Genomic DNA, 13902 nt, shown 5'->3' with positions numbered 1-13902 from the left:
CAAGATACACTGATTCTTTTGCATCGGGGCCTACTGATGTTGTCAGTTCAGTGAATATATTTGCATTTTGGAATCAGTATAGGTGACGCAGCTGGAAAACTCTGGTAATAACAGAGAAAGACAAACTCTTGGGATGGCATGTGGTAGCCCAGACATAAGTGCAAGATAAAAGGCCAACCAGTGTCATGTTCAAACATGTTTTCTCTGCATTTTGAGAAGGATTTATGTTAACTGATGTAATCATCCTGAAACACCTATGCAGTTTTGTTTCTCAAGACACTTAAATGCTGCCTGAACACTGTTTTTTGTTGTGTGATTTTTAGGTTTTTTTTTTAAACAGGGGCCATTCCTACTTTCATGACAGCCCTCCCTCTCTTCATAACATCTGCTAGTTGTGACACTTCTGCCCTCACTGGCAGTTTCTGTGTCAGTGTGGTTGTGGCAGCTCAGCAGATCTTACATTCTGTGCAAGGGTACCAAAGGGAGAAAGTGTGGATGAAACATGAGCAAAAGCAAGTAAATCTGAAAACACAATTCCAAGTGCCTTTTGGAGTCCATGCTCTTATGGAGAAAATGTCTTGTAACACTTCTTACTGCTGGGTCTTTACAGTGGTACTTTGTTACTGATTTTAACAGTGAAAACTAAAATTTCAGCTTCTCCTGCACTGACACAAGTGCCTTAAGCTTATGCATAGCCATAGTTGCTTCAGTCCAGCAGATATTTAAAGGTTGCAAATACCCATTGTTCATTCCTGCAGTTTCTTGTATACAAGTGTGTGCTTTCCTTTTTATATAGTCCTTTCAAGAATGTAGGAAGGGAATTCTCTGTGAGAGTGTTTCCTTAATTTTGGGGAAGTATACTAAACTTACACCTTTGTGGACAATATGTGAAATTGAAGCAATGCTGAAGGGCGTTTTCCTGTTGCATAATTGGAAATGGCCGGGACAGTTGCCTTCTCACCCTGAGCACCCCCGAAGTGTGGTACAGCCCTTGTCTTGCTGAAGTCTGGGTGCAAGTGAGAGACAGGGACAAGATGGCCAGGATCTTATGCTACAAGATTCCTAGAACACATTACAGATTCCTAGGGATTGCAAACCCTTGTGTGGTTCTAACGAGCTCTTAACACCTCTCTAGGTAATAGTGCCAGTGATTGCTTTCCGTTACTCTAATATACACTCTGTAATCATTTGCATTCGTTTTCAACAGGCACTTCTGTCCAGTTCAACTCGGTGGAAAGTCTGACGCATTTTCTTCAATTCCGTGAGATAGTGATGGCACATAAAGAGGAGTTTCTACCATGCTCTGTAATGGAAAAGCACTGGAATTTCTACAAAGGATGTGAGGATTTTGGGTTCTAAAGACTTCTTGAGTGCTAACATTTTTTTCTTCATCATCACTTGAAAGTAAACATTTGAGTTTTAGAACTAAGTACTTTGTTACTGTCATTTTGATAAATCATTTGCCCAGCACTCGGAATGGACTGAAAAATTGTTTAGGTAAATGAGGAACAGGGGAGTACTTTGTAGCAGGTGAGGATAACTGTCAATATTGAATTTTGCACTGTAAGATTAAGAAATGGGGAAGTAGGCGAGGACTGTTACACATTAGTGCTCATTGTGAAATACATTTACAGTTGGTAACTTTGTATGAAACTCCACTGATTTCAGTGACTGCCCATGCTTCAGAACCAGGTAGGTATCAACACCGATAGTTGCTTCCTACACCTAAACGTGGATCCTCTCTGCCTGGGCGTGTGCCACCAGAAACGGCTGTATGTGTTTGTGTAATAACATAAGCTGTTAGGTTAGGCAAAAAAATCAAGATGGGCAGCTTTGAAAATCACCAGCAGCTTTGCTTTATTTGGCATGGGTATATGCAAACATTTGAGAAGGGGGTGAGTGCTGGGAGAGGTTAAAAGAGGAATCTTGGCCATTGGAAATGCGCAGGGAAATTCCATTTGTGTTCCAGCCAAGTCTTTCTGATAGGCAGAAAATGTGCTGGCGTATGGCAGAAAATAAAGTTAACCTGTTTGTGGAACATGAATTTTTCCACCTAACAACTCTTAGATACTCATCCCGATCTCTGAGGATTTCTATTTGTTTTAATTTTACAATGTGTGAATCTGCCTCAGTGGCGTATTTATAACACATTTGACTGTCATGAGAGTTATCTGCATTCAAACGGCATCCTTGCTCTTCTGTTCTCTGGATTATAAGAAGAGATGAAATAATAGCACCTGCTACTCCTAACTCCAGTGAATGGGATGAGAAATATCTCCTGTCAATACATAACAACCTCAGCTCACTATTTGGAGTGCGAAGGGCTGTTCTGCAGAGATTTGTTTAGTGTCTTAAAGAGAAGGTGGTTTAGGGAAGAGAGTGGGGTCTGATGTGCAGGTCTGCTCTGCCCTAGCATGCATGAGCGATTGTAGCCTGATGGGCTGTAAGGATAAAGAAATGCAAACTGCCTGGAAGTCAAAAAGGTTAAAAGCTACTGAGTGACAGGTATTTCGTAAAGGTCACTTTCCACACAGGTAGAAAATGGAGCGGTCGCACAGCTGCAGCAGCAAAACAAACCTGAAGGCGTATTGGTTTAAAGGAAATGTTCATTCAAATACTACACTTCCACTGTCCCTGAAAAGTGAAAGGCTTTTAGCTGTTAAAATGACTATGGAATTACTTACGTGTTTGTTTGGCATTTTTTCTTTGTTACAAGATGTCTAATAAAATTAATGTATAAAAACTGGGAGGATTTGACAGTAATACTTTTAATCCAGTATATTAACATGATTACGTGACCTAAGGCAACCCTAAGGTACGGTGACAAAAAATCTGATTGATTCAAGCTGGGCAAAGAGGTAAAAATGCAGTGTTACATGAAAATCACTGTGTCTTACTGATGCTATATGTAAAAGTAAGCTACCAGGGTGGTTTTTTTCCAGTAGTTGTATTTTACATAAGCATCTTGAGAAAGGTGTTACCTTGACAAAATATGTTTTAATATGAGTAGCAAATGTAGGATTCTGCTTCCCAAATCTTCTTACAACTGTGAATTTTCCCTGTTCTCCCTTACTGGAATCTTTTTTGTAATGTAAAGATCCATTAAGAGATGACAAAAAGTTATACCATCATGAATAGGATTTTTTTTTCTCTGTTTAAATTTATGCTTTCTAAGTGTACTTTTGCATAAAAACGTAAGCGGTTATCACAGGTCAAAGACAGGCAGCTAATTAGTGAACCTGACTACAGCAGAGCGATAAAGCTTGTGCTTACGAGGGGCAAACAGCAAGGGTTAGTCCTCCCACCCCCTCGTGCCCCTTTCTGATTCCATTCTTTTATTTACTAAACCCCTTCTCTGCTCCTAGGCTGTGAGTTAGTGCGTATTTTCTGTGGTGCAGGCAAAAGTAAAAAGGACATAAAATGCAAAGAATACAAAACCCCTGGCATCTTGCCTGCTGTTAATATTCAGATGGGGAATAAGAGGAGAAAGAGATGATGCAGTGAATAAAAGCCACAGATTCAGATTCATATTTCCATGGCTTTATTTATTTATTTATTGCCGAGGTGGAGTTTAAAAAATCAGTGGGAAGATTAATACCAGTGAGGAAGAATGCGAGGCACAAAACAAAAGAATGAGAGTGAGAAGGAAGATAAGCAGCTGGGAGGCAGACAATACAGCACAAGATTCATAGATTTTAAGGCCAGCAGGGACCAATGTGATAAGCTGACCTCCTGAATCACTCAGGCCAGAGGTTATGAAAAGGTGTAAGCAAGGGGCACACGGGGAAAAGGGAAAAGAAAGACAAAGATGCAGATAGAGCTAAATTCACTGCAGGGAGAGGATCAGCACAAAACATTGCACCTTCTTGCCAGGCAAAGGTGAACTGTAACCAGCAAGAGCAGTTAAGAGAAACGTGGGAACGTGGAATGAAGGCCAGCTTTGGAAGGGCTTTTAAAGTACCGTAAGGTGCAAATACACCTTGGGGTTTTGGTGGTGAAATGAAGTTGGGGTCGGGGCGGGGGGAGGCAGAAGCAGTACTGGAATAAGGTTACCGTAGGAATTTGGATAAATTCTCGGAGCAGTTGCAGTTGTCAAGTGTTTTGTCATTAGGACTTTTTTGTTCTGGTTTTCCAACCTTAATGTTAACTGGAGAAAAACACCCTGTTTAAGTTATCAAGAAAATGAACAACTATATAAATGAGATTCAGGGCCTTTTTCTGGTCACCGGGAGTCAAGTAACCAGCCATGTAGGAGATCACGTAGGTGATCTGGAATTTGCATTAACTTTCTGGCCGTATCAAGAAAATAAGCTTAAAGCATGACACCTGAACGGCATAAAACATTGTGAAGACGGAGCGGGATTCAAAGAACTCTAAAGTTTTTCTGACATATATGGTTTGGGGGGTTGATGTTTTGAGGGGGCCAGAGGTGAGGTAGTGTTGCTAGGGGTTTGGCTTCGTTTCTGGGAGAAAGCTTTACCACTGACACCAGTATTATTGTAACAGGTCCAGCAGCTGCATCCTTTTGATTCCACCTATGTTTCTGCACGAGGAGCTCAGGCACACGGTTACGAGTAACTCAGCTCCAGTAGCTTAAGCAATTAGCAGCTTCAGCCGAGCTGTCACAGCTGTGCGCCCTCCGCCACGGCAGCAGGCAGATGCTCTCCGCTCTGCCGGCCGCTTCCACGTTTCTGGAAGGCCCTCGGAGAGCAGAGCCGCGCAGCTCAGCCTGGCCTTAAAATACCAGCCTTTTGCCTGGAAGTCGCCGGGGAACTGCAATACTCCAGTGCAAGGGCGGGAAGTATTATTTTCCCTGTTAGCGGAGGTTTAAAGCCAGATCCGCGGCTTATTCGTTCGAACCGGCAGCCGCCGCCGGACCCCTACGCCCACCACACTGCAGACCCGTCCCTCGCACGCCTCTGCCTTCCCGCGGCAGCCGAGCCGGGGGAGGGCAAGTAACCCGGGCCGCACGCTGGCCACAGCGAGGGCGGGGGAACCCGTCCTCGGGGGCAGATGCGCCCGGGCCGGGCCCGCAGCCGGGCCGACGGCGGCGGGTCCCCGACCGACCCTGTCTGGTCGCCCCCCGCCCCCAGCAGGCTCCCTCCCGGCGCCGCCGCGGAGGCCGGCGCTTCCCCCTCGTCCGCCCCGCCTCCGGGACAGCGGGCAGGCGGCGGGCCACCGGCTCCTGCCGAGCCCAGGTGCCGGCTCCCGGGGAAAGGGCGGTCGCGGCCGCTCCCGGGATCCTCGCCGCTGCCTCCTCCTCCTGCCCGGCAGGTTGCGGGGCGGGCGGCGGCGGCCACAAGCACACAGGCAGAGACACGCGTGGGCGCCTCCGGGCCCGCCCTGCCCTGGACGGCCGAGCTCCGCCCCGGTGAGCGGGCTGCCGGCGGGCACGTCCCGGGACAGCGGCAGCGGGGGGAGCCCGGCCCGGCCCGCGGAGCAGGGTCCTAACTTTTTGCGCGGAGCGGCGCGCTGGGGCCGCAGCAGTTCCCGCCTCCCCCCGGCAGCGGCTCCGCCATAGGCGCAAACTTGGAGGCTCGGCCGCGGCGGCGGAGTTTGAGGAGGAGGAGGAAGAGGAGGAGGAGAAAGAAGGAGAAGGGGCGGCAGCTGCGTGGCTCCGCGGGCGCGCAGCGGGTGCGCGGGGGCGGCAGGGCTGGGCAGGGCGCGGCGCTGGCGGCCGGAGGAGGAGGAAGAGGAGAAGGGTCAGTGCCGGCGGGTGCTACCGGGGAGCTCCGGTAAGGAGGCGTCGTGCGTCTTAAAAGTTAATTACGGGGGGATTTTACGTGTCGGGGAAGAGAAGGAGGCAGCGGTTAGCGGGCTGCCGGCGCCTGAGGTCGGGGCGCACACCTGCCCGCAGCCCGGAGCGCAGTAGGTGTGCCCAGATGTTGCAGCCACATCGGCTCTTCTTCAGGAGCAACAGTTATACCAACTCAACGTGCGGTTTGGTAACAGGAACCGGGTATGCTGTGATGTTGGCTGAACTCTCGTCGTTGTTTTTGGGTCGTTTGTTTGTTTTGTTGTTTTTTGGTTTGGGGTTTTTTGTGTCTCTCAGTAAATTGTTAAAAACGTACGTGTTAGTCTGTGGCTGTGTTTAATTTGCCAAGTGCTCTTACTCTTTCCTTTAGTATGGAAAGAGGCTCTTTTTCCTTGTGAGGAACCAAAAAGTAACAGAACAGAGAGGATCTGTCAGAAAAAAATGTGGTGGTTTTTTTTGGTTTTTTTTTTTTTTTTATCTTGAAGAGAGACAGTAGCAGCTTCTGTCTCATTTTGGGTTGAACGGGCATAGTAGTATCAGCGTTAAGTCTTGTGGAAGGAGACCTCAAGGGGAGTTTCCCTTGAGGTTAACTGGTCTGCTGTGTCCCACATGAGGATCTGCTCCATTGAACATCCTCTGACTTGTTCCAAAGATCTAGTTCATAAACCTGCTTGTCTCATTTTGTGTTAGGCAAATTTCCCTAATGGTAACCTTTTGAAATAAATAAACTTCCTTAATAATAATCTTTTTGCATTGGATAGCCTGGGAGAGAAACACCTGAGGGCTAGATATGGTAGATAAGCTTGTGACTGCAGGGTAGGCAGTGAACAGGAAAGAGCTGCTCGCTGTCTTTCAGACTGAGAATTACAACAGTCAAGTGACACTGGAAGGCGAAAGATTGAAAACAAGTAGGAGGAAGAGGGTTTTTCACACAATACTTAGGTCTGCTGTGGAGTGTTTTGTGCCTTCCTCAGTCTACTGGGTGTCACAAAAGTTACGTGAGTTCAAAAGCACCTGGATGGAAGAAATCGAAACTTCGTGAGAAGTAGAAAGTTGTAACCCCTGGCTTTGGAAACTGCTGAGTTGTAAGGGACCGGAAACTGAAAGAACATGGGGAGAAGACGTTGGAGACTACTTGTTCTCCTTCTGCTTTTTCTCCTCTTTCCAAGCATCTGCTCTGAGAAAACATCCTGGGCTGGATGGCCCCTATGGATGTGATGTGCCTGTTCTGCTGTGCATGCATCTTTCTGAGATGCTAGTGTACTTGTGCATCTGTGGGGTTTGGTCTTCTATATCTGATACTGATGGCTTTTGGTCCAGTTCTTGTGTATTTTTCTGTACGGTGCCCACTTGTAAAGATATTTAAAGATCACTAACAACCCTGGCTAATGCTTTTTGACACATGATTTATACAAATGAGCAGTTCTTAAGGACGTCAACATTTTGAAAAGCAGTAATGGTGATAAGGGATACATTCAGGCTTGAATTGCTTGTGTTGGCACAATGCTTGTGCTGGGATTACACTGGGGATGCCAGAAAGTGGACCAGACACTGAAAACCCCTTGTGTACTGGGTTCTATAGATTTTGTGGATGATAATCCATACTGTGCATGCTATTTTCTGGCCTAATAGGTGCAAATTATTCTACTCAGTCAACAGTCCGTCTGTCATTATCTTAAAAATGCCTTGGTGCCTGAGACTAGATCTCTGAAATTTGTTAGAAGTAGTCCAGGTGAGCTGGAAAGAATAAACCAGAGGTAAAATTAAAAAATCACAAGGGGTCAAAGCTGTGTGCTGTCATTAAGTATAAAAAAAAAAAGTGAGTGCTGATGGAAGGGAAGCCTGGAAAATGTTGAAACACTGGTTGAGATCGAACAGGTAAGTCCAGGCGTTGTTGATCATGTGGATCTTGTCAGCCTGGAGGCTGTTTAGCCTGGCCAGATATGGCTGAGGGTCTCAGCGAGTGTCCACGATGTACAGCATAATTTCAGGAAGCTTTATGTCCACTAGCAGGACAGAAACACAGCATTTTCAGACTTTAGCAGAAAGATTTCAGGAAAGGGCGATACCGGGATTTTGTAACCGTGTTAGCTATTGGTCAGAGCTAGGACTGAAGCATCAGAGAGGTGCTGATGTACCTGCTGGGACATTAGTCTTGGTGGTTACTGTGTACCTACGGGTCGGAACTGGGAGCGTGGGCTGCCCTGATGTGTGCTGATGAAGTGAGTTTGGTATCACTAGCAGATGATGCTTAAGAGGACTCTAGCAGGAGTTTATGGTGTTTGCATAGCTGTTACAGCAACAGAAAGGCATCAGGAGTCCTACAGTGACTCCAGCTTTTGAGGTCTCCCAGGAAATATCGATAAAGGAACTGAGAGATGCAGCAAATGAGTCACAAAAGGCTCATTTCTGCAACATAAACTGCAGGGTGCCAAATCCAGCAAGAGAGAGAAGTTTTGCGTAACTCTGTCAACAAGTCAAGCCTCATCAGACCTCTCACTGAAAAATTTAGAAATGAAGAAGGCTTCAGCAGGACTCACAATGTGACCAAGTGTGACACACAGGTCCTTCTGCTTTGAGTACAAGAGGGACAGCAGTGAAGAAAGAGTAGTTCTCTAATTGCATGACGCTCAGGCAGGCACATCATTGAGCAGATGACAGGGTACATACCAGCCCATTGGAGACCCACACGTCCTCGTGCGCCATCATATTGTTTAACTGCAACATGGCTTGCATGGTGCATCAGGGAGCTAGCTGTTGGCCCGGGCAAGATTCCTTGGTGCTAATCAAAGACTTTTTCCTTTTGGATCAACATTGTGGAGCACATTTGGCCTGTACATGTTTTTGTGGTGTATCATTCTTTGATGGCAGGGGGGTGTCTTTCTGCATTCTTGCTTTTCGGCAAGGACCCTAAGGCACCCTACATCTTATGCAAAAGGTGCACAGCTGTCTGCAGACCTTTTCCAATTTTGCATGTGCTAGAGCTTTTGTCTCACAGGAGATTGCCAAAATCTCTATATTTCTATGTTTTTAGTTCTTTTATCAATTAATAACATTTTGAAAACATTTCCCGCCCCCGTCACACTGGGTAAAATTGACCCAGCAATTGACCATGCTGCATTGCGTCTTATGCATACAGGGATTGCCAGGTATTAAGCAGGGAATTTGGAAACTGTTCTCACTGTGTAAATTAGCCGTGCTGGGCCCGTTGAGCTAAGGTAGGACTGCAGGGTGCCGTGGATCTGCGGCACCCAGACCTCTCTTCGGAGCTTGTGAGATTCAGCCCGCTTCTGCCACACTGGAGAATGGAGCGCAAATAATAAGCTCCGTAGGACAAAGGTGTGCGGTTTATAAATCCATATGAGCTGGAAGGCTGATGGTGACGAGGAGGCTAGTGTGCACAATACTTTGGTCAAAATGTGGATGGAGAGCAGGGGAATGCTACGCACGCTTTAGGAGTACCGCCGCTGCGCTTTCCTGCGGGGAAGATGCTGTGGTATTTGTGGCACATGCAAATAGTACAATCTTTAGTTCCTCATATTCCTTTGTAACCACTATGCACACAAAGCCTAGGTATAATGTCACAAAAATGTATTTCTTGCCATAGAAGAGATATTGTATACCATACCAGGTACTTAGGTATAGGTGAACTTGCAATGCAGATCACCTAAACAGAGTTTCGAAAAGTATCACCAGGACTGTGGGGGGGTCATACCAGCAGCCCAAATTTCTGTCCTTGGCTTGGTGGCAGACCTATTTTTTCTTTGGAGGGAGCAAGGCCACTGAGACCTGGATTCTTGGCACCTAAAGTACCATGCGAGTCTTGAACTTGGTGAGGCTTTTGACAGGGACCCGTCACATCTGGCTGCTTTCCTGCCTCTCCCCAGGTCCTCTTTCTTCACCCTGCCGTAGAAGGAAAGTAGGTTGCTTTGAAGTGATCTGTTCTTTTTATGGTGTTTTTTCCCCCCACCATCTTCTTGGCGCTTAGAAATGCCACATGAACAAACAAAAATGTATGCTTATTATAGACATAATGGCTTCCACAGCTTATCACACGAAGCCTCCACACTCACTATTTTTCAGCTAACATTTTACACTTTTCTTTTGTAATCTGTGCAAGCAATAATGTTGTCCCTGCTGTTTCTGTACCTCCGACTGCATACGCGCTTGAAACACTGACAAAGCTGAAGGCTGCAGGCGCCAGCAGGATGGAGCAGACACCAGGACTTTGTTCAGCCACCGAGCCGGCCGTGCCCGTGTCGATCTTCTGGGACAGGGCGTCCTAAAGAACCTCCGCAAGGGGAAGAGACCGCAGCCAAGTCCAGGAGGTAGGTCTGCGGCTCTCCTTGAAGTGATCTTGCTGATGTGACAAGCTGTGACTGTGGCAGTGAAGACTTTGACATGGGGGGAGTTGACTCGAAGTGGGGGTGATTTACAGTGGGGGCTCCCAGACGAGCCTGCAAGCAGCTTGTTGGAGAGAGGTGAAGGAAATGGAGAAATATTTTGAGCTGTTAATGGGAGCTTTTCTGCAGCGTGGTGCAGTTTCTCCTGCCTCCCTGTCTAACAGGAAACTTCCACCCCCTTTTACAGTGCTACTCCTTGCCAATGTACACAAGTTCTGGCCCTTTGGGCCCAACTTTTATGTTATGCGGTAGTTTGGGGGTAAAGGTTAACCCTCTCTCCACCGTAGTAGTAGTATTATTTTAAACTCTCATATGAGTCAGAATGAAGCTGTTAAACTCTGGTTTGCCTCAAATTATAACTGAGTAAACTCTATTTACTGGGATTTGTGGTTTTAAAAAATAATTAATTAACTATTTTTTAACTTATTTTTATCTTGACTCCTGCCTTTATGGAGCATTAAGTCCTTGTCAAACATGGATACTCCCATCTCTTAAAGCCGGTGAATTTAAGTACTCAGTCAGGCTTGAGAATTTCCACAGCTGGCTCTCCCTGGTCTTTTCCTTGCTTTGACAGGGCTGCAAGTCCTCTGATCAAGGACAGAATAGTTTGGGATGTACCAAGGGATTTGCCGGGAGATTTTTCTTTTCAGGCATCCACCAGACCGGCTGCCATCAAAAGTTACTGTAAAGCAGCTCAGATTAGTTGTGGATGCAGAGGAGGCGGGTTCACTTCTCTCTTGTGCTGCTGTCTTCTTGCATGACCCTGCAGAAGTCACTTGCCTCTTTTCCTGGCCAGACAGCAGAGAGACAGACTTTCTTCACCTCAGCATAACTCTGGGACATGGCCACGCAGGAATTAATGTTAGTTATTTTACTGCGATTGTGGGGGTCACCCATCTACTGGAGGCAACTAGAAAAGAGCATCCAGCCTTTTCTAAAGAGCATAGAGAGAGCTGGGACTGAGTGGCAGACAGACAAACAAAACAGCTTACTGTCAGCACAGCAGGTTCTGTTAGGAAACACAGATCTACGTATCCTGTGCAATGAAGAGTCCTCATGTTTAGCACTGGGACAAAGTCATATGTTTTACCCATAGTTGCCAAATCTTTGTTGAACCTGTGTTTCCCATGTACGTGGTGAGAAGCTGTCTTTTTGTGCTTGCAGAAGCGCAAAACAGGCTGCGGTAAACTGTAGGTTTTTGTTGCTTTCCCTTGGGGCACTGTGTTGTTTTTAAGTCTTCAGGGTCTTAAAATTGGCAGGCTTATCATTTAATTAGGCTTGGGTCTAAAAGTAACACCGCATTTTCCCACATCTCACAATTAGAGGTCCACAAGGCAGCATGTAAGTAAATGTAGTTACTTCGCTCTTAAGCTGTTGATCATTTAGAGGAAATCTAAGTATTACTTCAGGCAGGCCGAAGCAAGGGGGTGAGCTGTGTGAGGCAAGGCTGTCAGTGGCACCACTGTGTTACGAGGGCATAGAGTGAGGCTCCAGTGCAGGGAAAGTGGGTGGAAAACCAGACAAACTTGATAGAATCAACTCATCTAGATCTAATGCCAGGAAGAAGTACCCCTGCAGAAGCTCCGCAATCCCTATCAATAGATAATTTTGCGATGCAAATAACCAGCTAGCAGCAGTAAACACTAGCGCATGAATAAATTCACTTTCCCAGCTAACAGCACTGAATAATTAAGTGGAGTTAAAAGTTTAATTCAGATAGTTTACTAAAAAAAAAAAAAAAAAAAAAATCACTTAGCAAAGGACATCATCACTTTTCTGCTTTCCCAGCTTCTCAGGAATATCGTCCCCTGCACTTTCCCCATAGACCCATCAAGTGACTTGATTTGTATAGAGTGGAGGGAAAACCACAAAGATTTAACTGAGTCTTTCTGCAGATCTGGTCACGCAAACAACTTGACCAAGTTTGCATTGCTGCGCGAGCGGGTGTGTATTAAGCAAACAGCGATATTTTATCAGGGAGAACTTTTCCCAGAATGTTTTTGCCCAGAGGAGAGGGAATTGTTCCTGTAGTTCCTGCTGTTATAGACATTGGTTTTGCTTCAGATGCTTTTGAGGGATGGGGAGTAGCAAGTCAGAGAAAGCACCTGTTTTCCTGCTCTGTTTGATTTGTCATCATCGTTGTTAATGCTACCTACGTGAAAGCACTTACCCTCATTGATCCCTCTCTCCATTCTCCTCTTTCATCATTTCCCAACCTCTCCTGCTGCTCCTACTCTTCTCAGCACCCCTTCCCTTTTTATTTTTTTAACCTAAGCAATAAGCAAGTAGCCTGGCTTGTGCTGCGCGTCAGCAGAAGGGCTTTTGCATGGGAGAGAGAACAACATGGTGGGGTAGAAGCACTCCTGCTCCCCTGCATCTGCTGTCCTGGTTTGAGGTAAAACAGAACCAATCTTCTGTTCAATAATTTTACTTTTTAGCTAAGCCTCTTCTAACTAACTAAACTCTGAAATTAACAGCACATTGTGCAGAAACTATTCACTCTCAGAGTGGTAAGACCTCATTATGCCAAGGAATGGTATGCAGAGAGGCTCTTGCTTATACTTAACAGTGATAACAACCAAGATCAGCAACCTTTGTTATTTGCTCCATTGGAGGGTTGGAAGTGGAAAAGCATAGAGGGGTCCCACCTGCTGGGAAGAGTGGACAGGACAGGTGACCCAAAACTGACCAAGAGGGTATCCAACGCATCTGCACCATGCTCAGTATAAAAGCTGAGGGATCAAAGGGGTCAGCCTCTTTCTTCAATGGCCAGCGTTTGAGGAGGACTCTGTTCGTCTGCCTTTGATCCCAGTCCAAGCATTCCTCAATCCAGATCCAGAATCCAGCTCCCGTCCACCACTGAGTCCAGTCTGAGACTTTCCCTGTGCCTGCTGGTGATGCGATCATCCTCCTGGGAGCTTTATACGGTTTTGTATATATGGTATATATGTCATTATCTTATATTTTTTATTATTTCATTAATTTATTAATATTTTCATTAAGGTAGTTTATTTTTTTTCCTAAACTCATAAATCTCTTTATCTCTCTCTCTCCTCTCTTTGGAGAGAGAGGTGGGGGAGAGCACCTGTCACTTGCTTCAGTGTTCAGTTCATCCGAAACCACAACAATCCACTCTCTCCACTTCCTCTCCTTCCACAGACTTGCATTCGGACTTGACCTTTTCTTTTATATCTTGCTCAGTGGCAAGCACAAAAGCAGGTTGCCCCATGACAGCATTTGTAGTGAGTCCTATGTATTTCAGATCCACCAAGGAGAGAGCACTGCCTACTCACAGCCTGGATTTTCCAAGAATCCGTATTCTGGTAGCAGCCAGCGTGTCTTGCCACACCCGTGCTCTGGGTTAACCACTCCCAAACTGACGTGACAACAGATAAAGAGATGGTTCCCATGATATGGTTCTGGTGTGACACCAAAAATCATTTGTGGTCTCTATAGCCAACTGTAGGAAGTCACAGACATCTTTGGTGGGTAATGCTAAAGTAGAGAAGTAGCAGTATAAATCTGATAGGGCTCCACTTTAAGGGAGGTCATGGCTTTTGTTTTCCTGTAGCTCAAGGTATTTGGTGGTTTGCTTACCTACCGAATGGGTCCTTCAGGAAGGACTGGCAGAGGGCAGAGCAGGGGGTCCAGTGGACACTGGCTGATACATACCTTGCGTTCCTCAGGAAAGTCGCAATGTGTTGGTTGTTGCAGGCAGACAGGTTACAAGCTTCCTCAGGTAGC

The 13902-nt window shown here is 46.1% G+C and overlaps 2 protein-coding genes across 4 annotated transcripts in view; both read left to right on the top strand.

Annotated features, from left to right (window-relative positions):
- Positions 1 to 2743, top strand: part of ANKRD31 (ankyrin repeat domain 31) — a 66552-nt gene extending 63809 nt beyond the window's left edge. Inside the window, exon 23 of the mRNA XM_054185573.1 lies at positions 1208 to 2743. Coding sequence (XP_054041548.1) covers positions 1208 to 1359 — 152 coding nt within the window. The 3' untranslated portion in view covers positions 1360 to 2743. The remainder of the gene's footprint in view (positions 1 to 1207) is intronic.
- A 2440-nt stretch (positions 2744 to 5183) lies between these two features.
- GCNT4 (glucosaminyl (N-acetyl) transferase 4) overlaps positions 5184 to 13902 on the top strand; it is a 29395-nt gene continuing 20676 nt past the window's right edge. Inside the window, exons 1-2 of one of the 3 annotated variants that reach the window (XM_054186264.1) lie at positions 5184 to 5198; positions 9940 to 10083. The gene's annotated coding sequence lies outside the window, so the exon portion shown is untranslated. Of the gene's footprint in view, positions 5199 to 5245; positions 5736 to 9875; positions 10084 to 13902 lie in introns of those variants that run through there. The other 2 variants (XM_054186263.1, XM_054186262.1) reach the window with 2 other exon arrangements.

Source organism: Rissa tridactyla, chromosome Z (genome assembly GCF_028500815.1).
Source record: "Rissa tridactyla isolate bRisTri1 chromosome Z, bRisTri1.patW.cur.20221130, whole genome shotgun sequence".
In the NCBI taxonomy this organism is placed as follows: domain Eukaryota; kingdom Metazoa; phylum Chordata; class Aves; order Charadriiformes; family Laridae; genus Rissa; species Rissa tridactyla.
The sequence above is the reverse complement of the archived record's forward strand: the minus strand, read 5'-3'. Positions and strand labels throughout refer to the sequence as shown.